We start from the raw sequence: 24615 nt of genomic DNA on the forward strand, positions 1-24615 counted from the left end.
TGCTGTTGGACTGCAGTTCTTATCACCCTTGTCCCTTGGACTCTGCTGTCTGGGACTGATGGGAGTTGTATGTGGCAACATCTGTGGAGGCACTACATTGGCTACCCTCGCTGTCACGATTGCTGTAAGCGGTGCAAGAACCTTGTTGCCCCACCTTTGATTTTGACCATCGTTTGCTTTGAAGTGGAAGCCATGTGAGATGGGGCAACAAGGATCTTAATGCATCCTCAATGTGAGGATAATGTCGGAATCAACTCAGTGTGTGATTTAAAATGCTGTAGTTTAGAATTTATACCCAGGCTTCCAATTCCTGTTGCTGTGTGTCTTTTGATTAGTGGTTGTCATTGACCTGTTCATAACATAGAAAGCTGTTCATGTTACTTTCCAAAATGCAACTTTTCTTATAAAGAATAACTGACAGCATCAGTCCTGTGCTAACTCAGTATGATGAGACACACTGCTTTCCTTCACCTTTAACCAAATTACAGTGGTGCCCCGCTAGACGAATGCCTCGCAAGACGAAAAACTTGCTAGACGAACACATTCGTCTAGCGGAAGGCTGCCCCGCAAGACGAAAAAGTCTATGGGGCTGCCTCGCAAGACGAAAATTTTTTGTCTTTTTTCCGTCTAGTGAAAGCGCGGCTGTCATTGCCGCTTCGCTAGACGAAAAACCCGCTAGACGAAAATTTTCACAGAACGAATTATTTTCGTCTAGCGGGGCACCACTGTAGTGAAAATCTTCGTTCCTTTCTTATACTTAAATTTCTTCCCTTCTCCTTCCGTTGGATTTAATCATAGGAGTATTTTAAATGTAATACAAAATGACTCAGAAAAGTTTTAACCATTCATTCAATTAATCAATCAATCAATCAACATTATTTGCATAGAGAAAGTGCATCATATACATGGATCAGAAAACAACACAGAGAAAGAAACTTAGTAGGAGATACTTTAGGATAAAACTGTCCAGACAAAAATGGCTCTTAGGACCTATGGTGACGTAATTTCCTGGCATCACTCAAAAATCTTGCCACATTCTCCACAACGTCATTACATTACTACAGTTATTCAGAAAACAAGATACCCTGGAAGAGTCAGTGCGATAAATCCCCTCCTGCAATAAGGGGGCCAAATACTTATCATATATTTTTGCATAAAATAGGCGGTAAAATGAAATAAAACGTGTGTGATGGATTCGACCTGTTTTGTGCTACATTGGCAGTATCTGCAGTTCTGCAAGGCAGATTTTCAAAAATTGCATACTCTGAATGGAATTTTTTGAAAATCTTCCTTGCAAAACTGCAGACAGTAAGACATTAAATCTTGTGAGGGAAAGAGCTGTGTGGAGGTGGGGATCGCAAAGGTGATGTAAATATGGAGTGTCCTGGTCAAAACAAGGGTGGAATTCCCAACCCCAATGGGGAACAGGTTTTATTGGCTGCGCTGCTAAGGGTTTGGGATTCAATCTCTAGGATTCTGCTTTGCTCTCAATGCGAGTTAACCATTTGGAGTGGTGGGATTCTGCCAGCGTGTGGAGAGTTAAAGAAGATGAATCGGACATGAAATGTAGGCAGAGCCAGAATTTTATAGTTGTGAGCCATGCTTTGGTTTCCAGCAGCTCTTGTCCAGTTTCCAGACACATGACTGCATATGGCACACAATTGACAGCCCCAGGATTTTGCCCAGAAATTTGGATTGGCTGTGTTCCAGTGACTGGTTATCTACACCTTAACCATTCTAAACAAATAAAAAAATTCCTTTCAGTAGCACCTTAGAGACCAATTAAGTTTGTTATTGGTATGAGCTTTCGTGTGCATGCACACTTCTTAAGATACGAACCTAACCATTCTAGACCCAGGTGGTAGATCTGATACTGCTTATGGGCCTAGAATGCTCTCCAAGGAGCAATAGGATGGTAGAGCTGATCTTAATTGTGGCTTAATTTTTTACTTTCAGTGTTGTAACACGCAACAGTGTTGGAATTTTCACTAGATCTTATTTTGCTGGTCTCTTTTTCCTCTCTCCACCTACCCCCCATCTGAAATTTGTGGTTTTTTCTGATTTGCAGGTTGATCTCCTATCAAGAGTTTTTGGCATTTGAATCCGTCCTATGCACACCAGATTCAATGTTCATCGTTGCTTTTCAGTTGTTTGACAAGAGTGGCAATGGCGAAGTGACCTTTGGTAAGAGCACTAAAGATATTTCTTAAAGCAGTCCGGGAAGGTAGGAACGATAGTTCTGGTGTGTGTCCCAGAAATCTACCCCCAAATAAATACTTTGAGATGCTAGTAACTTACTCTTACTATTTTTTTCCATTTTCTTTGAAGATCCGGCTGCCGCACAAACATACAAACCTTATGCAACCACACAATGTGATTACTTTGGCTCATTGCATAATCGGTGGCTGAACATTCCTAAAATAGTTGCTGCAAAATTTGTTTCGTTCCAACCGCGCCTAGCTAGAATTCTTTGTGAGATAGACTTGATGCTGGCTGAGTGTTCACCTGAACACATTTTCAACCCATTGGGCTGTAATGGCTTTTTGTTGTACCCTATAGCTACAAAAAATACCTTTTTGTTGTAGCCTATAGCTAATTTAGGGACGCGGGTGGCGCTGTGGGCCTGCCGATCAGAAGGTCAGCGGTTCGAATCCCCGCAACAGGGTGAGCTCCTGTTTCTCGGTCCCAGCTCCTGCCAACCTAGCAATTCGAAAGCATGCCAAAAAGTGCAAGTAGATAAATAGGTACCACTCTGGCGGGAAGGTAAACAGTGTTTCCGTGCACTGCTCTGGTGTTGGTGTTCCGTTGCGCCACAAGTGGCTTAGTCATGCTGGCCACATGACCCGGAAAAACTGCGGAGCGGACAAACGCTAGCTCCCTCGGCCTGTGAAGCGAGATGAGCGCCGCAACCCCAGAGTTGTTCGCGACTGGACTTAACTGTCAAGGGTTCCTTTACCTTATAGCTATTTTGGAACTAATACTGAACTGAATTGAGTCCTGCAGGGGGCACTATTTCTTTTCCACTGTTCATATCCATTGCCTGTGCGCTGCCCTGCCCCGCCCCAGCTGCTGCTTTGATCCAACCAATCAGGGACCACATAGCAAGTATAGGTGACTTTTATGAGGACAAATGTAGCTGAGTGAAGAGTGAGAGGCATGTTTTCTTGGACTCTGGTGATCCTGACCAGTCTGGATTGCTTTGCTTTTCCATTAAGCAGGCAAAGCACTTGCACACTAATTAGGGGAGGGGTGGGACTCAGCTGCACATCATCTCATTGTTGATTACCTCCTTTAACCTGTCAGTTCGCAAGCACTTTGCCGGTTTAAAGGAGGCAATCTGCAGTACGATCCCTCCCTCCCTCAATCAATTTGCAAGCATTTTGCCCAAAGAGGAGGGCGAGGAATTGCAGTGTGTGTGTCGCCTCCTTTTATCTTGCAAAGAGCTTCCAGATTGACAGCTTAAAGGAGGCGCGGCGCAATGCTCTGCCGTAGCCAAGACCTGCAGGGCCGTGTGCCAAGCCCCTCTTGCATTGTGCACCTGGCTCCACAGCTGACAGCGCCCAGGAACTGTGTCACCTGGAGGTGTCAATGAGCTCGCCTGGAAGCAGTGAGCATTGGCGGTGGGGAGGAGACGGAGGGTGGCTTAGTGGGGTGGTATTGGCGCTGAATGGAAAGGTGTAGGGACGAGGGGAGCAGCCGGTCTGCCGGGAGATGGAAGGCTCCCTTCCAGGGCTGACTGACCCTGCACTAGTGGAAACAAGCCAATCTCCCAGGCAGGCTAAGGAGATGACTAGATAGGATTCTCTGATGCGAGAATCATCCTGCATTGATCTCAGTAGGGTGCTGTTCCTCTCCCCGTTTCTCTTTGGTTTACACGACCGCCAGAGCATTATGGGGAATAGGAGGAAGTACGTCTGGCCTTCCAGCTCCTCTTGTCTGCCTGCCGTAAGTTACTTTTGCCCTGGAGATGCAAGAAAATCCCTTAATGTTTCCTCACCCCCTTTCAACAACAACAATCTTTATTACGGTCCATAGACCCATCAATTTGTTACAAAGCAATACCCAATTTGAACAACCAGCCTTCAGGTTACACAAGCATTTTGTTCAGACTTAAAATAGGGATCGTTGGTTCTAGCAACCACCGATAAAAACTTCACCACTGCTAATGTTCTGGCATTTGTCCGGTCTTCCAGTAGGAACCTGACATTGTAATCCTCTGATTTTCCTGGGATCGGAACTAGCGGGGGAAATCAGTTCAGCCCTGGCTTGCTCGAATTTCACACAGTGCAGCAAAATATGTTTGATAGAGTCTGTGTCTTGGGCACTTGAACACAGTCTTTGCTGGTAGGGAACTCCTCTCATCCTGCTCTCCAGCACTGCAGAGGGGAAATGTTTAACCACCCCCTTTCAATTAAGTTTAAAAAAAAAACTTTAATGAAAACAAATACATTATCCTTTAGCATTGATAAAGATAAAGGTCTGTAGAGATGAGGGATAAATTCAATTCAGTTCACATTTACAGGTGAACATATTTAATTCGCACTTCCTTTTTAAAATATATATATATTTATTTGGTTTTTCAGATTAAAGTTCTACAATCACATACAACATACAACATAAAAACAAGATTCCAAAGAATCTCCTGGACTTCCCTCCTCCCCTTTGTGGGTCCTATTGTTTATCATTTCCTCCTGCATCTTTTTACGATAATCCAAATCTTTTACCTCTCCATTGTGTCCAAAATTCGCCATTAAACTACAAGTGTTATTCCAATCCTACTAGCTGCTGTTTACAATGGTTTTTAAGATAAATTATTATTTTCCCCATTCCTTATTAAAATGTTGGTCTTCCTGATTCTGATTCTTCTGGTCATTTTTGCAATTTCGGCATAATCCATCAACTTAATCTGCCATTCTTCTCTGGTGGGGACTTTATCTCTTTTCCATCCAGAGATCAATTAAGTTTTCTAAAGAGAAGATTTACCCTAATAATTTGCCTGGTTCACTTTGTAGTGGTTTTCCTGAAGTTCCTGTATTTACATGGGTTTTGGATTTCTCTTGCATATTGCCTGGCATTGAATTGCCTGCATTGTAACTGCCTAAAGCTTCAACTGTGTATAAGAAACTATGTCTCGTTATTTGGAATTGCCATAGTGGAATTGTCCTTATTCTCCTTCTGGGAATGGACATTGGTGGAAAGAAAGAAAGAAAAGTATAAACATATTTTTTAAAAAAATATTCCTAAAATAGTTGGACATTCTCTAAAATCCATTTTGCAGTATGAAAATGTTCTTTATTTCTACTGGTCTTGGTGTACTCAGATGTAAGTCCCATCGAGTTTAGTGGAGCTTACTCCCATGTAAAGGAGTGCAGGATTGCAGCCTTAATACCGTGGTGTATCTTGTAGCACAGGCACGTCCAACAGGTAGATCATGATCTACCGGTAGATCACTGGATGTCTGTGGTAGATCACTAGTAGATCATTGGCTTCCCCTCCAAAGAAGCCGAACAACTGTGGCTCCCCTAAAAAAAGCCCAATATTTTACCTCCTCCCTGAAAAAACTCAACAACTTTGACCCGAACCCCCCAAAACTCAAAACTGGGTCTTCCTCCTTCCTAAAAAAAGCTCAATAACTTTTGACCTGAACCCCCAAAAAGGGGGTAGATCACTGCCTGTCTTTAACTTTGTGAGTAGATCGCAGTCTCTTGGGAGTTGTCCACCCCTGTTGTAGCAGATACATTTTGCAAGCCGGTTACAGATAAATTGTTATTGTTGTGACTGGGATATGGTACTTACAGTAACATAAATGCTATATATAGCATGTTGGTAAAGGCACTCTGTTGTGATATATGTAATTTTGACTTAAAATTAAAGGTTTGCATCTTTCTTAGCAATAAGTTTCTGCATGATAGGAGCTGTAGCTAATCTCTCCACTCTTCTTCTCTGTAGGGATTTGGTTATTTAATGTATATTAATACCAATCAAATAATGTAATTTTTCTTCTTGCACAATATGGGTAATTAAATTAAGGAATTGGAATGTTAAAGCCAGACCTTTCAAAATCTATGATTAGAGGGCTGGCAGGGTCCAGAAGGTCATGGCAACAATTCCCTCCTTCAGTTAACATCAGCTCCCCACAGACTTAAATTATCTATTATTTGCCCTTTGAATGAAAAGTTTAAAAGGATAAAATATGGAGAGATGCAGTTTTAAAACTAATGTACAAATCCTACATATACCAAGGAAAATAGAAACATCGCCTCCCCATGTTCCTATTTGGAATAAGGGAATTTCCCTTGAAAAAAGGGAAAAGTTGACAGCTATGTCCCTCGGCCTAAAAGCAAGATGAGTGCCGCAACCCCATAGTTGCCTTTGACTGGACTTAACCGTCCAGGGGTCCTTTTTTTGCTAGCAAAATTGAGTTACCGTGTTGCAAAATGATGCCTGTCTAAAAAGTGTGTTGCCAACATGAAAAGTTTGGAAAGTTCTGAGTTAGGACTTCCTTCTGAGTAGGCTGGAAATGTCTGAACAATGCTGAAAGCATCTTAAATGTTGGCATGCTCTCTTTAAGTGTTCAGTATGAATCCATTCATGTTGGGTGATCTTATGTATGAGCGAACTAGCCCCAACCCATTGACCCTGAAATGCGCATTGGCCACACACCCGTTAAACACATTATTGGCGTTGGTCCAAAGGGGGTCCTATGCATGTATAGATGTGTGCACTTGGAACTCCCTCCACGGGGATGCAACAGAAATGAACCGCGAATTGGCAACAAGCATGACCTCCACATGCTTCACCTTCCAGAGATGTCTGCAATACCTTCACACTTTCATGCTGAATGCCCAAAAAGGGCTTCTCCCTGGTTAAGATATTCTCTGCCAGAGTCATAGTTGGGGCAATGATCTGAAATAGTTAACATATTTTCTGTAATGATAATGACCCTATTCTTATACCTGTCTTTAATAGTTGCATTCACACAAGTCTCAATCAAGTCTCAATCACGCCGTGCGTAGTCTGTGAAATATTATGGTGTATTTTGAGTACAGGTATTCATTGCCTTTCAATGAGGTCTTAATTTGACACGCAGAATCAAGGAACACAGCATTGATTTTATATCAGCATGCAAAGCACCAGGTATTTCTAATAAAGGAAATAAATTGCTTCTTAATTAAAACTGAATAAGGCAAAATCATGGATCCTGAAGATCTACATAGTATTAATACACAAGTAGTATTAAAATCTATTCTATACAAAGTGTGTTTTCACTCTAGAAAGATAAACAGCTCTCTAACTTGAAGTTGTAAAAAAAAAGTGTTTCCCTGTTTGATTGGCTCTTCTAGAAGTATGGTTTTCATTTTCTGTTCGAAGAATTTTAAGTAGGGTTTATCTTTCTCTCTTTTTCTAATTAATTTCCTCCCCCCCTTCCCCCCTCTTTGTTTTCAAAGAAAATGTAAAAGAAATATTTGGGCAGACCGTTATTCACCATCACATCCCATTCAATTGGGACTGCGAGTTCATTCGATTGCACTTTGGCCATAACAGGAAGAAACACCTGACATACTCGGAATTTACTCAGTTTTTGCAGGTCAGTTGCTTAGTTTCCTGTACTGTAGTGATGAGTTCCTTCTTTTGTGCTCAACAAATGTTTGCAAAATAGAGATACAGCCCAGCTTTATACTCACAAAGGATCCAATATTTTAAACCTTCATAGAAGCTGAAAGCTTTTATCTTGGCCAATAAACTATGACTGCCCCCCCCCCACAATATATGTGTCTCGCAGATGAAGATTGTGGGTTGTAAAACAGCCGCTGTGGAAGATGAAAGTCAAAATGCATTTGGCATTTTCCCATTGCATTAAGTGGACTTTCAGCACTCGAACTTGGGATTGCTTTCCATATTGTATCCAATTTGCATTGGATCAAGTTGATTTTGGAATACTATGTTTGAGACTGTTAGATCTGAAAAAAAGTATTAAAAAATATTTTTCCATTGACTTGTAGGCTTTATTTGTCCTCTATTTGTTTGTTTGCAAAAGGATGTTGTATTAAAGACTTGGTTAGATTTGATTTGTGTGCATCATCAGGCCAACCTTTTGTGAGTAAAAAGTATGTTGCTCTCTTGTGCTGCATTTGTTTATTATCCTGATCTTTTGCTGTCCTTACCCTAACCTTAAAGGACTTGCTAATATACAATTGTGGCTGCCGTTGCAGTGTCTATCTCTTTAAACAAAATGTGCTGCTGTGGGTATAATAACTTGGTCCACCTCACAATATCATGACAAGAATAAAGTAGTTTTCTGACACCCTGATCCTAAATGATTTTCAGTGGTTTGCCCAACATGATATGAAAAAAAGAACATGGTGGCATCCAGATTGCTGATGTTCTTGTGATGACTGATTTTCACAAGGTTGCTTTAGCATGTGCATATTCAGTTGGTCCAAGAACACAAGCCAGCATGGAATAAAGGGAGTAGGGGGAACCCCACTAAGTAATTCAGCAAACCATCTCCTAGCATTGGATACAACTCAGAAAAATATTGGGTTGTACTGCTGCTATGTTAATTGTTTTACATGTTTGGAGTGTTGTGTGCTTTCTCAACCTGTAAAACAGCCCCCGGATAACATTCTGTGCCAAAAAAAGTTGAGTTCTAAAACTGGTGTAAATTATGAAAGCTTGTATCTCTTGGATCATTTGTTCAGCAATCCGTTGACTTCAGGGAGGGGTGTGTGTGTCAGGGGCTGTTCCTCACCACCATAAATTTCTGCTAGATATGTGCTGTTTACTGGCTTCTGAGACTTCACTAAACACTGCCACAGCCACCCTAAAGACTAGAACCTTGTACAGTGGACGCTTGGGTTGCGAACGCGATCCGTGCGGGAGGCGCATTTGCAACCCGCAGCGTCCATAACCCGCAGCGCCGCATCTGTGTATGCGTGGGTTGCGATTTGGCACTTCTGCGCATGCTCAAAGCGCCGAACCCGGAAGTAACCCGTTCCGGTACTTCCGGGTTCAGCGCGTTCGTATCACGTGACAAACGCAACCCGCAGTGAACGCAACTCAAGATATGATTGTATTCAAAATTTTAAAAGATAAGCTTGCAAGTCTTATCTGTGAGAGTCCAGTTTTGAGTCAACCGGTTGTATCTAATGAAGTCATCCGATTAGCACAAGGACTTCTGCCTGCTCAATAGGACTTCCTCTCCTTGTACATCCCCTGAGCTCCTCCATCTGTTCTGGGGGTTCCTCCAACCCTCCAGTGCAGAATTGGAGGGATACAAGAAATGTAGAGGGAGTAATCCTGTTGCTCAGGAGGATATTCTTGAGCTATCAGTTGACTCCATTGGACACAATCCAGTTGGTATTAATGGATAGCCTTGTGTGCCATACGCAGTGATGGTCATGTCGGTATGGATTGATAACTCATTATGGACTGAACAAAATAAAAACATTAAAAAAATTCCTTCCAGTAGCACCTTAGAGACCAACTAAGTTTGTTCTTGGTATGAGCTTTTGTGTGCATGCACACTTAGTTGGTCTCTTAAGGTGCTACTGGAAGGAATTTTTTAATTTTTAATTTTGTTTTGACTATGGCAGACCAACACGGCTACCTACCTGTAACTCATTATGGACTGGGCTGTCTTCAGGCTACTTGCAGCGACAGCTTTTTCAAAAGTGCAGGACAGAGCACTGATCTGCACTGACTTCTGCTGGTTTTTCTTTCAGTATGCATCCATGGTCAATGCGTAGATTCCGGCCATCAGTATGGTGGGTATTTAGAACAAAGCTCTCGGTATATCATTTCTTATCATATTATTTCAGGAACTGCAGTCAGAACATGCCCGGCAAGCATTTGCACTGAAAGACAAGAACAAAACGGGCACGATTACTGGCCTGGATTTCGGCAGCATCATGGCTACAATTCGTCCACACATGCTCACTCCTTTTGTGGAGGAGAACTTGGTTTCAGTAAGTATCAGGAAGCATGGGATACAGGGAATGAGGGTTGAGACACAGCTTCTCAAAAATTGCAGATTTGGGACCATCCGCTGCCCAGGCAAGATTTTGTGACCTCCACAAGGATTTTCCTGGTGGGGCTTACTAGAAAGAAGGCAATAACATAAATGAGCAGGTAGAAGAAATAAGAATTCTTCCAGCAATTGGCGGAGGTCTAGCTATAACTAGTGAAGTCTTCTTCTCTTGCTCTCCCCCTGCAGTCCCCTGTGTGCAGGTTTTCCAGGAACTGAAACATACAAAAAAAAAGAATTCTTTCTTTCTACCCAGGCTGCAGGTGGATCCATTTCTCACCAAGTCAGCTTTTCGTATTTCAACGCTTTCAATGCCTTGCTGAACAACATGGAGCTTGTTCGAAAGATATACAGCCTCATTGCAGGTGCTAGAAAAGATGTCGAGGTTACAAAAGGTAAGCATTGTATGCCATAAACTCTTGAGATTACTGAAGCTGGAGCAATATTTGGCCCCTGTTACTCATTGATAGAGCATCTAGTTTGCCTGCTGAAGTTCTGTATTCAGTCCACAGTTAGGAGGACCGGGTAGCTGGCGATGGGCAACACCTCCACCTGAGACCTGGGGGAGCCCTGGCCAGTCAGTCTGACCTGATGTAAAGCAGCTGATCAAGTATCTATGACACATATCACCTAGGTGAGCAAGCTTCCCCATGCATGGAGCCCATGTAATATCCCCCATCCCTTGAAATAATATCCCCCATCCCTTGAAATGAACGGGCTGAAGAGCTTCATTACCACGTCAGAACTTCAGCAGCTGCAAAAGATTGTTGACTAAGGCAACAGTCCATGCTCTGTCAAGGTCATTTGTTCATTTGCAAACTTATACCCTACCTCTTAACTGCAAGAACCCCCAAGGCAGCAGCTTACAATACAAAATATGCATTAAACCAAATGGTAAAAATACAGAGAAATTTAGAGCAAGTCACAGTAAACTATTTTGGGGTTGTAAGATCTCAAAGGGGAGAAGAAAAGATGGAAGGTACCAATGTTAGAAATAAGGAAAGGAGACTTCTTAAGTGCACAAAGTATTAATTATCAGAATCATAACGTTTCAAATAAAATCTTCCATCATTGTGAAAGTTATGTGCTCTGCAAAGACTATATGAAATGCATTGGACCTAATAACATTCCATGCAGATATTTCCTCTTTTTGTTCATGTAAGACAGTGTTCTTCAACCCCAGATGCTGTTGGGACCATTGGCTAAGCCAGGGGTTCCCATACTTGGGTCTCCAGCTGTTTTTGGACTACAACTCCCATAATCCCTAACTAGCAGGACCAGTGGTCAGGGATGATGGGAATTGTAATCCAAACACAGAGACCCAAGTTTGGGAAACCCTAGGACTAAGGATGGGAGTTTTAGTCCTGGGACCTAAGATTGAAAACCACTGATGTAAGAAATTCTCAGCCAACTCTCATATGAACAAAAAAAAAGTTGCAAGACTCTGCACATGGCTACATTTAGTGTTGGACAGTTGCAGTCTTGGAATCAAGGGGAATTAAAACCTACATGAATCTGGACCTTTTCAATATGTGAGAAGACTGATCTGCAAAAGGTCCAGGTAGGCTGCCTGCTTTTTCTGTATTCTAGTACCTGGAAATATAATTAGATAAGGATTGTTGAGCACTCCTCTTGGGCATGTAGCCCCTTAAACTTAATTTGAGACGGTATTCAGTTCTTTCTTTTTCAATGGCGGGGTCTGTTCTTGGATATTTTAGAGCAGAGCTCTAGAAGAGTGTGCCTCTGACCATATGCAGAGTACTTTTCTCTCCCTACTAAAGAGCTGCAATCCATCTATGATTAGAAGTGTGTCCAGGGCAAAATTATGTGATTGGATCTCAAAAATCTTAACAAATTTTAGAGCAAACTGTGTTCATTTCACATTGGTCTTTGGACCTTGCTCCCTTAACATTAAGCCAAACTGTAGATTGTGTATTTAAAAGTTCCAATGCATTATGCATAATTAGTTTGTGTTTTTTTGTTTTAACCCGTTGCTTTAAAACAGAGGAGTTCTCTCAGTCTGCAATCAAATTTGGACAGGTTACACCTTTGGAGATTGATATCCTTTTTCAGCTCTCCGATTTGTATAATGCCTCAGGGTAATCTTAACTTTTTGTAATATTAATGTTTCTAGATTGTTGTCATTAGATGGAGGTTGTTGTTGTTGTTGTTGTTGTTGTTGTTGTGTGTGTGTGTTTTAATTGACAACTGTGGGATGAAAATTCTGTGCACACGGTGTGGTCTTGAGATGGTGTATGTGCCACTCAGTGTGACATGAGACTAGGGCAGCATATTCCTATATCTGTGAACTCATACACCTGGTTACCACAGTTCCCTCCCTTGCTTTTGAGGGTAAAAGTTTACAGTGTATGTTCAGTCTTTTATTACTTTATACACGTGGAGGACTGCACATGGGGAGATCTGGGTTCAGATTTCTACTCAGCTATCATGAAGCTCACTGGGTAACACTGGGTCAGTCTTACTTATCTCACAGGGTTGTTGTGAGGATAAAATGAAGGGCAGAACCAAGTGTGCTGCCATGAGCTCCTTGGAAGAAAGTCTGGATATAAACGCAGTCAAATAAAATATGCTTTGTGGATGTGTAATTTCGGATTGCAAGTGGGTGATTACATTTTTGAGTGCAGTGGTACCTTGGTTCTCAAACTTAATGCGTTCCGGGAGTCCATTTGACTCCCGAAACCATTCGAAAACCAAGGCGCAGCTTCCAATTGGCTGCAGGAGCTTCCTGCACTCAAGCAGAAGCTGTGTCAGATGTTCGGCTTCCAAAAAATGTTCACAAACCGGAACACTTACAGGTGAAACTCGAAAAATTAGAATATCGTGGAAAAGTCCATTTATGTAAGCAATTGTTTTCATTAGCTACTGGAGTATAATATACGAGATAGACTCATGACATGCAAAGCGAGATATGTCAAGCCTTTATTTGCTATAATTGTGATGTTTATGGCATACAGCTGATGAAAACCCCAAAGCTGAAATGGTTAATTTGGGGTTCTCATCAGCTGTATGCCATAATCATCACAATTATAACAAATAAAGGCTTGACGTATCTCGCTTTGCATGTCATGAGTCTATCTCATATATTAGTTTCACCTTTTAAGTTGAATTACTGAAAGAAATGAACCTTTCCACGATATTCTAATTTTTCGAGTTTCACCTGTACTTCCGGGTTTGTGGCATTCAGGAGCCGATTTGTTCAGCAACTAAGCTGTTTGGGAACCAAGCTTCCACTGCAATATATCTTTGCAAATAAAAACTGGTATATTGCAGAGAAGGTTGATTGTAATGTAGAATCTTGTAGAATATTGATGTAGAATCTTTCCCTGTGATGTGCTAGTTTTCTGTGTACCGGGATGAGTATTTGATGGGAGAGTTTGGGCAATAATAGCTCAGGTTAATAAATAAAGATATGAACGAACCTTTTGCTCATGCAAGGAGACTCTTTGCATGAACTTCAATTTTTTATTATTATTATTATTATTATTATTATTAATAATAATAATAATAATAAATAATAATTTATACCCCCGCCCATCTGGCTGGGTTTCCCCAGCCACTCTGGGCGGCTTCCAACAAAATATTAAAATACAATAGTCCTTCGGATATTAAAAGCTTCCCTAAACAGGGCTGCCTTCAGATGTCTCCTAAAAGTCTGGTAGTTGTTTTTTTCTTTGACATCTGGTGGGGGGGTGTTTCACAGGGTGGGTGCCACTACCGAGAAGGCCCTCTGCCTGGTTCCCTGTAACTTAAACCAGGAACCCTCAAACAACCATAGTTTCTTGTTTCATCAGAACTGGAGAAACTACGTTTTTGGAATAAGCCAGGGCATTAAGTCAACTTCAAACCATGATTTAATATCCTGGCAGGGTCCAAAGCTCTATAGGCCGAGGTACGGTAGTCTGAAATGTGCCTGATGGGTTTGGGCTTGCTGTTATGTTTAACAGGGATTTCTTTTCCCTGGTCTTGAATGCAGACGCTTGACGATGGCAGACATTGAGAGAATAGCGCCCTTGGCTGAAGGAGCGTTGCCTTACAACTTGGCAGAACTTCAGAGGCAGGTAGGTACCTTCAAGAAAATATGGAAGCCAGCCAATCCCAGTGAATGTGTAGCGGTTATGGCTTTAAGCTTGGACTTCTGAGATTATAATTTTGAAATCTTTCCCGTGACATCCATATTTATATTTACTCAGTCCATAGACACATCAGCGCACTGCAGTTTTGGGGGAAAGTTTTTCACCCTTATGAAAACAGCCCTTGTCAAACCATCAAAATGATTTTTTAAAGCTGTAATAGAAAGTGCTTGGCCTGAGAGGTGGTGATATAAGCAGGACTGCCTTTGGTCTGTGCTTGTCCCATCCTTTTCAACAGTTCTTGCAACACCTCTTCCACCACACTTTTGTGTTGTTGTTGTTGTTGTTGTTGTTGTTGTTGTTGTTGTTGTTGTTTTAAAATGGGCTTTAAAAAGGCAGTTTGAAGGCAACAGGCACAACCTTTTTGTGACGTGGGGACTTGTAGACTGCAGCACAGCATTCCCAAAGAAGTTGCTCATTATCCTAACAAAATAGCTGGCTGTTGCTCTGGGCTTTCAGAATATTGTTGCCTTCAGACGTTTGCATTTGTGTTTTAGGTTTGTGAAACTATGTTAAAAATAAATACTTTGTTGAAAAAAGTTAGAAATACACCCGAAACAAATCCTTTTAAAAAGTACAAAACTAGATGCTTGCACTGTATAATCAAGCTGCCATGTATTGATTTGTTTCTGGAGGAAAAGCACAGTCCAGTCAAATTATTTTATGAGGCCTTGTATGTGGATTTCGCTGTTTGCAAATTACTGCATTATCTGGATTGTTTTGTGTTAAAGCTCATTTTCGAAATTAACTTGTCTCTAATATTTCGGCATGTTTCCTTCTCTTGTCTGATAACGCCACTCTGTCTTTGCAATCAGCACATGAAAGATTTGTTGGACTAATTATCCCTCGTGGAGATTGACCAGGACTGTTTGGCTAGACTAATTTATTGAATTTTGCTTATGTGGTTTGATTGTTTTTAGGCCTTGTCTCCATAGCAACAGGATTTTATTTTTATTTTTATTTTAAATTAGCTCAAACTTTGGCTGCTGGAAAACGCTGCTTTAAAGTAGCCCTGCTTGAAATGAATGGGAATTCTCTGGAAAAGAGTGGTTTGCATATTTTGCAGTCTTAATGAATTGTCACCTGCTAAGAAATACAGGCCTTCCTGGAATCTTTTGTGTTTTGGGAACAATCAAAGATTCAACATTACTTGGGCCGGACTCAGTCTTTGGATGATCAAATTATATCAAGTAAAAAAAGACTTCTACAGCCTACATTTCAGTTAGAACCTCAATGGATGTTCAAGGAAAGAAGCATCCTTGGTAGAATTAAAGATTTGTGCTATGGCGGGTGCTCCTCCTCGTCCTCCTCCTCCTCCTCCTCCTCCTCCTCCCCCCTCCTCTCTGCACTCTCCATCCTTCTTCTCGTAACAGAAGTGGTGTCGCTGTCCTCCTCCTTCCCCCATTCTTACTCCCTTTCTTGCTGCCACACTAGCGGTGGCAAATTCTAACAAAGAGCCCCCAGCACTGTGGGTGGACGTGATGGTTAGAAAGGCACATTGAACGTAATTTGTTTTGTAAAGTTGTAAAGCTAAAGTGATCCCTCACCATTAGGTCTAGTCGCGGACGATTCTAGGATTGCGGCATTCATCTCGCTTTACTGGCAGAGGGAGCTGGCGTACAGCTTCCGGGTCATGTGGCCAGCATGAGTAAGTCGCTTCTGGCGAACCAGAGCAAGCGCATGGAAATGCCGTTTACCTTCCCGCCGGAGCGGTACCTATTTATCTACTTGCACTGCGTGCTTTCGAACTGCTAGGTTGGCAGGAGCAGGGACTGAGCAACGGGAGCTCACCCCGTCGCGGGGATTTGAACCACCAATCTTCTGATCAGCAAGCCCTAGGCTCTGTGGTTTAACCCACAGCGCCACCCGTGTCCCTTTACAAAGCTTTACAAAGTTCTGAAAGTCTTTCCAGCCACGGTGGCCATACCACTGGCCCACTCCTTTAAAAAATAAACAAAAATTATTTGTACTTATCAGATATATACATTTCCTTGATTTTACAGTCCTTTGTCATGTTAAAACTAGACTTCCTTCCCCCTCTTTCTGCGGTTCTTTAAATTTATTTTTAATATCTTCTGCATATCCAAATTAACTTAACTTACTCATTTATTTATCTTCTTTAAATATATACTCATGTAGCTGCAGGTTATTACAGTGGTACCTTGGTTCTCGAACGTAATCCATTACGGAAGTCCGTTCGACTCCTGAAACCGTTCAAAAACCAAGGCGCAGCTTTCGATTGGCTGCAGGAGCTTCCTGCACTCAAGTGGAAGCTGTGTCGGGCGTTCGGATTCCAGAAAATGTTTGCAAACCGGAACACTTCTTTCCGTGATTGTGGCGTTCAGGAGCTGCTTTGTTCGGCAACTAATCTGTTCGAGAACCAAGGTACCACTGTACAATAATCCTGCCCTTGTTTTTATCTGTTTACAATTTGTCAATATTCAATAAACCATTTCCCCTCTTTTATAAAAAGTTTGTTATTTAGCTTTCTTATTCTTCTGGTAAGTTTCGCCATTTCTGCATATTCCATAAGTTTTTGTATCCATTCTTCCTTTGCTGGGACTACTTCTTTCCATTTTGGGGCAAGTGACATTCTTGCTGCTGTAGTCTCGTACATGAATAAATTTCTATACAATTTAGGGACACAGATGGTGCTGTGGTCTAAACCACTGAGCCTAGGGCTTGCCGATCAGAAGTTTGGCAGTTCGAATCCCCGCGACGGGGTGAGCTCCCGTTGTTTGGTCCCAGCTCCTGCCCACCTAGCAGTTCGAAAGCACGTCAAAGTGCAAGTAGATAAATAGGTACCGCTCCAGTGGGAAGGTAAACGACGTTTCCGTGCGCTGCTCTGGTTCGCCAGAAGCGGCTTAGTCATGCTGGCCACATGACCCGGGAGCTGTCTGTGGACGCCGCAACCCCAGAGTCATCCGCGACTGGACCTAACAGTCAGGGGTACCTTTACCTTTACCTATCCCTATAATTCCCAATCTGCTGGCTTTCTCCCGGCCACCTCTCCCAGAGTGCCTTTCTCAGAAGTGAGATGACAGTGGAGAGCCTCATCGGGTGGCCAATAAGGAGGCGAGGCAGCACTGGTTGACTCCCTCCCCCAGTCTCATTCCAGGCAGGGCTGCTGATGTTCCCAGCCTGAAACACGAGATATACACTGCCAGTCAGAGTAAGCAATACTGAGCTAGATGGATGAGTGGTCTGACTCCGTATAAGGTAGCTTCCTATGTTCCTAAGGGGAGGACGAGGCAATGTCTAGTGTTGGGACCTCTGTGCCCTGCGCTGCCGTGTCAGCACAGCGGTGCATGAGAACAGGTCATTAGACTAATGAAGAGGGCGATCTGTGCAAGGGGAATTTGGCTGCGGAGAGCAATCTTAGATAACGGGAGTCGTAACTTTTTTAAACATATTTTTATTAACATACCCTTTCCGCCTAGTTGGCAAAGATAAAAGAAGGGGACGCTGCCAGTCTTTCAGTCATACTTGTGGCTGATATTCTCACGGAAAGATTTTCTTTTGTCTAGCTGCTGAATATCTGTGTACAGTGGCTTCACGGAGTGATGCCAGTGACAGTAATTTTCTATTTATAAATATTCATGCTCTGAAAGCCATAGCATTAATTATACTAATTTGCATACCCTATGTGAATACAGGCACGTGGCGGGCTATAGTAAGCGCCTTCATAAATAGGCTTAAAAGTTATATTTCCATTAGAAGGGAGGAGAAGACAGGCTCAGGGTGACATATGCTTAGGGCTCACCACAGTGCACAGTTTTGCTAGGATTTCATAGAAATGAAGAAACACAGGCTGAGTTCACACGTAATGGTAAACTATGGTTTGGCAGTATGAGGATGATTGGCAGTGAGCCATGGACTCCTTCCTAATCCTCCTTTGGCGTGGTAGGGAGGAAGAACTTAGAGGCATTCAATTCCCTTTTCATTTAATTTCGGCTTGTTGTCACGTCTGAACCTGAACGGTGGTTAATCTTTCCACCAACCATAGATTAACCACAGTTTAGTGTTCGGGCAAAATGCTAAACAGTGGTTATTCTAAAACAGAAGCTTCTGGTCTAAAGACTGTTTCAGAGGCGAAGGGGAGCAAACTTGAGTTTTGCTACAACTCAAGCATGGTTTAGTAGCCAGTGAAGCATAAATGAAAAACAGTCCATGGAATAGAGGAAGAACTTCAGCTGGAAATGCTTCAGCAGGCCTGCAGTTTTTAATTTATCCATATTTGGTTTAACCGCAAAACCCAATAGTGCCTTGGTTCCCACGTTCCATGACCACAGACTTTAAATCGCGTTGTAAAAGGGCATTGGGAGTGCTGAGCATTACCTAGCAGTATATCTTGTAAATGTGGAAACGAGAGAAAGTCATTGTTGTCCATGTGCATCTTCACAAATTAGTTTTTCAGTTACAGTATGCTGTCTCTGGGATGTGAGAGAGATGGAAGTGCAATCCTTAGAAGTAAACCCCTGGTTAATGTGTTTAAGGGAGCTGCCTGATAATTGTTATTCTTACTTAACTCTTCAGAAGCTCAGTGCATGGCTGCTTTCAGTTCTCATAACAGGGTTTGGGTTGTTGTTTTTGCCCAATTTCATGTCTTATTCTCTGTCCCTCCCTCCCCGCTCCACCGACCCCCGTTCTTCACTCACAGCAATCTTACGGTGATCTGGGCAGACCTGTCTGGCTCCAGGTAGCTGAGTCGGCTTACAGGTTCTCTCTGGGCTCAATTGCTGGAGGTGAGTGACATGTCTCTGTGTGCTGTTTTCAAGCTGGGATTGCTGTAATATTATCTAGCCGGGCTGGTTGCAGATCAGCTAAGTTGGAGTTCATTGTCCCTCCCACCCCCAGGGTAGGATGGTGGAGCTCTGAAGAGAGCTCTTTATTGTTACTTATAAAAAAAAAACCCCAGAAAAAACCCCAAGCCTATGATCAGAAGTCCTGACAGAACATGACCTTGGCACTGCGGGCTCCAGACAGTCTTTGGAGCAAAACTTGCAGAACGACAGACTTCTTAGATACAGCCTCGGACTCCCCTCTTAATTATATTTGATGGGATTGATACCAAACTCAGAAAGGGAAACGAGGGCCGGGGACAAATACAATGTCTTTAGTAAGGAGGCTGAAGACATCGCATTTGTCCTGGCCCCTTGTTTCACTTTTGGTATATAATTTGGTTGAGACTTACCGTATTTTTCCGTGTATAAGACTAGGGTTTTTTTAACCCAAAAATTAGGTTTAAAATTGGGGCTCGGCTTATACACAGGTAGTGCTGAGGGGTGTTTTCTTGATTTAGAGTCCCCCAAAATACGGGGCGTCTTATACATGGGAGCCACTTATTAACGGAAAAATATGGTGTATATAGACATTAGTCATCTTTGAACTACTGATTTATGATAATATTACAAAATAATATTATGAAATGGGGCATAGCAAGAGGCCATGAAACACACCTTTTCCACATGCTCCAGCTGATAGTCATATTCTGCTTATTGTAGATTTTCATACCCACCTGAGCAGTTGCTGTTTTAAGCTGAATTGTACTCCTTCCGCTGCAGAGAACAGCAGCTGTTTGGGGCTAGGGTGAAAGGGGAATTCAGGATGCTGCGATGAAGCGTATCTCCAGCTTAATGAGCCTCTGTAACGAGATGTTTTTTTGTTGTCGTTTGGAAGGCCTGAATCCATCCGTCTCCTAATCGTTTGAGACACTCTGACAGCTAGGCCACATTTTTCAGTATTGGTTTCTCTTCAGCAAGGAAAAGCAGTGCTTCCCTCTGCCCAAAGAACTTTCCTGCAAAAGGCAAACATTTCCAAAGAATTGTTTCCCCATCCCCAGTGTGCTGTTTAGCAGTGAGGTTGGAAGGAATGCTTTGCGATCTGAGCTTCATTTTTAGGCAAAGGCTTGAGTGGTTAAGCCGGTTTTCCCGCCTCAGAATTCAGCCCTGGAAAATGTGAAGTATGAATGGAGAACATATGCAGATTGCATGTCTCTTATTACCAGGCAATCCTAATTACCCCACCCTCCCACCCAGGATTGTGGGTAAGAGTTCCATGGGCATAAGCAGAGTGTCCTTCACAGGGGTGCCAAATCGAATAAAATATGGAGGGAGGCAGGTAAGCCGTGTCCCGCATAATCGATCACATGACGCGGTGCACGTACACCATTTGAATGGCAATGCCCATCAATTTGGGGCGGGTGCCCCCCTCAAATATTTTATTGGGGGGAGGCAAAGACCCCTTTGCCCCTAGGAGTTGGCTTCTATGGTCCTTCATATTTTTCCTGTCCTAAGTGCTACATTTCACTCTGTTCCCCATCAAACTCCTTTATGTCTCTGGGCTCCTGTAACACCGTTCATATGTCTCATCATTAGCATTTTGTTTATTAATTTATTTAGAAGATTTATAAACCGCTTGCTCAAAAAAAAAAACCCAAACGAACCCCCCCACCTCTCCGAGCAGTTTACAAATATAATTAGAGAGCAAACACAGCTAAAATCCACACTCCAGATAAAAGCAATTGCAACAAACCTAAAAACAAGAGCAGAAGGAGGCGGCACTTAATCCACACTAGCATGTTTTGTGTGGGCACAGTGAGAAACTGGAATATAAAACTTTTGTTGTCTTTTGGTTTGCAGCCGTAGGAGCTACCGCGGTCTACCCTATTGACCTGGTGAAGACGCGCATGCAGAACCAGCGCACAACTGGCTCCGTGGTGGGAGAGCTGATGTACAAGAACAGCTTTGATTGTTTCAAGAAAGTTCTGCGTTACGAAGGCGCTTTTGGCCTTTACAGAGGTGAGCAGATGAAACGCATCAGTCCCGTACACCCGCGGTTGACTTTTTAATGGCTTTTGTGCAGGCGCCTAAACAACGCAAGGAAACTCTTGAGGGATAGGGAGCTGTGTTTGTGTGTGTTGGGTACTTATTGGCTTATAAAACTGCAAAACTCTCAAACTGTGTACCTTGAAGGTGCTGTATGGATTAATATCTGTTAGGTGCTTTTCTGTGCTTTCATGTGCACACACATCTTAAGTTATTTATTTTATTTATTACATACATTTACATGCCACCTTCTCCTGCAAGAAGCTCAACATGGTGTGTGTTGTTCCCCTCCTCTCCATTCTCTCCTCACAATAACCCTGTGAGGTCAGTTAACATGAGAGGCAATGACTGGCGCAAGGTTGCCCGACAAATCTTATTTCCTTGGACTTCGACATCTTGGAACCAAACTCCAGAACCAAGTCTTACCTACAGTCTAAGCTTCCACGATGGTTCATTGCAGAATTTATTACTTTGTTCATACTTTAAAGCTCAGGCAGAAAAATTACCCGGGTTTGACATTCAAAAAAAGTGACTCTGTGCCTTTGCAGCCAGGACAGAAGCCGGGCCTGATTCCTTTTCCTCTGCACAGATGATAGCGCCACATGTGTATTTTGCCATGCAATTTTTGTGCATGTAAAGGGTGAACCTGCTCTAAGACTGCATGAAGTACAGTGTGTGTGTCTGTCTCTGTGTCTGTGTCTGCTTGTGCAAGTCAAGAGGACGAGAATGCGTAAGAAGAGCCCTGTGCTGCATCAGACCACAGGCCCACCTCGTCCTGGGTTTCCCAAACTTGGGTCTCCAAGCTGTTTTTGGACTACAGTTCCCATCATCACTGGCCCTGCTAGCTAGGGATGATGGGAGTTGTAGTCCAAAAACAGCTGGGAGACCCACCTTTGGGAAGGTAAAAGGGAGGGAAACCCCGATCCAGTCCCCTACCCTTGTTTTCTGCAGTTGCACCAACCAGTTGCTGATGGGAAGTCCGCCGGCAAGACAAGAGAGCGTTTGCCCTCTCCCACTGATCTTCCCCAGCAACTGGTATTCAGAGGCACGCTGCCGCCTCTGATCCTGAAGATTGTATGTAGGCATCATGACTCGTAGCCGTTGATCCTGCGCATGTGTGTTTGTGCGCACACACTTGCGCTGTATTTAGCTGTGTATTAATGGCGGTGGGAAGTGTGCCTCCAGGTGTTACTGTCTATTAGTTCCTTTAGCGGTAGGCACTACTGTGCTAAATATCCTTTTAATAGGGGATCAGAGACTCAGGCTGGGAGATCAGCATTTCTTTTTCTTGTTGTCAACCGCCCTTTGTGTGTTTAATAACTACCTTTCCCACAGCATAATAAGTCTGTTAAGCCTCAGACAAAAAGGACTACGTTGAAAGAAACTAAGCCACGGCATACATTAGCTGCTGATCTGCGCCCGTGCGTGTGTAGGTACTACACACACATTTGATTTGGGCTTCTTAGGAGAAGAGAGTTGCGTGTGGAAGGTAAATCCCACATGGCTTTTAAGCAGTGAGAGCTACTGCAGATAATGGCATGCTGTTGCCGCTGCTGACACAAGGGTGTGAACAACCCGTGGTTCTTCCTGCTAGCGGGGAAACGGCCTCATTGCACAGAATCGGCCTGCTCTTCCGGCAGTCAGCTCGCAGGCCGCTCGGCAGATTAGCTTCATTTCCCTTGAAACGGCAGTGGGGTGAATCAGCACTTTATTACAGTTCTGCCAGCTTTTGCGAAAGTTGGGCCAGGGCGACGGTAGGGAGACAGGTAACACATGCGCCTGCTGTCAAGGTTGGAAAGGGACTGGATTAAAAGTGGCCAGATGCTTCGTCTAAAAAGCCAAGCGAGCGAAGGCTGCCCTCTGCTGATCTGTTTTCTTAAACAGGTCTGGCTGCTGGAAAAGTATCCGCGAGTTACTGCAGGGCAGGAAAGGAGCTCATAGGTCGTCAAACCTGTTCCCATCACTCACCGTTCTGGGCAGAGAGTCCGGTGTCACAGGAACAAAAACAAAAAAAGCCCAAAACAAACATTCAAACACATGACACTTAAAATGTCCCCTCCCCATTTTATTTTATTAAAACAAATCCATTAAATAAAATACACAAGACAACACTTAATTCCCGTTTTTGCTGTTTCACATTGACTTCCAGTGTACCCTATGGCCTGGCCACCCCAAAATTCCTGGTTCTCAGCCTGCGACTATGTTATACCCAAAGAAACTTCACTTGACAAACAATCTATCTTTAAACAGGTGCAAGTATGTATGTGCTTTGGTGCTGATAGCCTCACATTGCACTTAACTGGGGGGGGGGGGAGCGGAAATCCAGCGACTTCATCTTCTTTTGTAACTTAACGCAAACTTTTCCTCCTAGTGCTTAAAACTTCTGTCTCTCCATTTTAATGATGTAAGTAACAAAGTAGACAGCTGCATTGGTCTTAGAAGTTATTTTCTTTTAGGTAGTGAAAAGAGAGCATTGTGTGTAGATGTAGGTAGCGTCGGCCTGGATACTGAGAACTGCACACAGGAGAAAACTCATGGGAGGGGAGCCAGTGTGGTGTAGTGGTTAAGAGAGGTGGACTCGTAATCTGGTGAACCGGGTTTGCTTCCCCGCTCCTCCACATGCAGCTGCTGGGTGACCTTGGGCTAGTCACACTTCCTTGAAGTCTCTCTGCCCCACTCACCTCACAGAGTGTTTGTTGTGGGGGAGGAAGGGAAAGGAGAAGGTTAGCCGCTTTGAGACTCCTTCGGGTAGTGATAAAGCGGGATATCAAATCCAAACTCTTCTTCTTCCTAGCCCCTTCACCTCCCATAAAAATTCCCCAGAGCGCCAGAATGGTATGGGACTGGAGGAAAGGGTGAGGCATTAGAATAGAGGAAGCTACCCAAAATGAAGTGGAAGCATCTTACGTGCCTGGAGCTCAGTCCAATTTTGGGTGATTTCCCATTATTTCCGTCCCACACCATTCAGGGAATGCAGAGTGAAGAATGGGGAAAGGGGTGGGTGTGAATAGAACTTTCTTCAAGTTTCCTCTCACTTGCACTTCTCTGGATCCAAGCCATTGTCTTTCTCTTATGAATTAGGTTAACTATAGGAAATGGTATTGCCTGACTGTGTATATAATGACGCTTGACTGGAGTGTCTACAGAGTTCGCTAGACGTCCCGGCATTTCAATTTTGTTTCCAAGCAGCAGTTTAAATAAGAAGTAAAAAGCGGCATGACTTGATTGGGAATGAATGAAACCACCTAGTGACTGATTGCCGATTGATCAAATCGACAAGGAGCAGCATCTTGCGGTTAAAAGAAAAGGCACACTGTGTGCTTTGAGCATCCCGCAAGAGGCGTTTGGGAATAACTCAGCAGCAATAAAGCTGATTTCAGTTCATAGCAGGCAGCTGATATCGGGCAATAGACTTAGGAAAATGCGGCGCCAGCAAGCCCTTTGCGCCAAGCAAGCTCGTCTTCACTGTCTGCGGTAGAAGCCTTGAAATGCTCAGTTGCAAAACGGCGCAATGGGCACATAGCGGAATGGCCAGCTCCATTTGTAGAAACATCATTGATGTCAAAGGAAAACCTCTGCGGGGAAATGGGCGTGTTAGGGCAAAGCACCC

At 43.2% G+C, this 24615-nt stretch overlaps 1 protein-coding gene across 2 annotated transcripts in view; it reads left to right on the plus strand.

Moving 5' to 3' along the window:
- SLC25A12 (solute carrier family 25 member 12) overlaps nucleotides 1-24615 on the plus strand; it is a 58601-nt gene that overhangs the window by 15894 nt on the left and 18092 nt on the right. For both annotated transcript variants that reach the window (XM_033168156.1, XM_033168149.1), the window contains exons 4-11: nucleotides 2069-2184; nucleotides 7449-7588; nucleotides 9822-9968; nucleotides 10284-10422; nucleotides 12033-12126; nucleotides 14022-14106; nucleotides 18839-18923; nucleotides 20820-20978. In XM_033168156.1, coding sequence (XP_033024047.1) covers nucleotides 2069-2184; nucleotides 7449-7588; nucleotides 9822-9968; nucleotides 10284-10422; nucleotides 12033-12126; nucleotides 14022-14106; nucleotides 18839-18923; nucleotides 20820-20978 — 965 coding nt within the window. The remainder of the gene's footprint in view (nucleotides 1-2068; nucleotides 2185-7448; nucleotides 7589-9821; nucleotides 9969-10283; nucleotides 10423-12032; nucleotides 12127-14021; nucleotides 14107-18838; nucleotides 18924-20819; nucleotides 20979-24615) is intronic.

The sequence above is a fragment of the Lacerta agilis genome, chromosome 1 (assembly GCF_009819535.1).
Source record: "Lacerta agilis isolate rLacAgi1 chromosome 1, rLacAgi1.pri, whole genome shotgun sequence".
Classification (NCBI taxonomy): Eukaryota; Metazoa; Chordata; class Lepidosauria; order Squamata; family Lacertidae; genus Lacerta; species Lacerta agilis.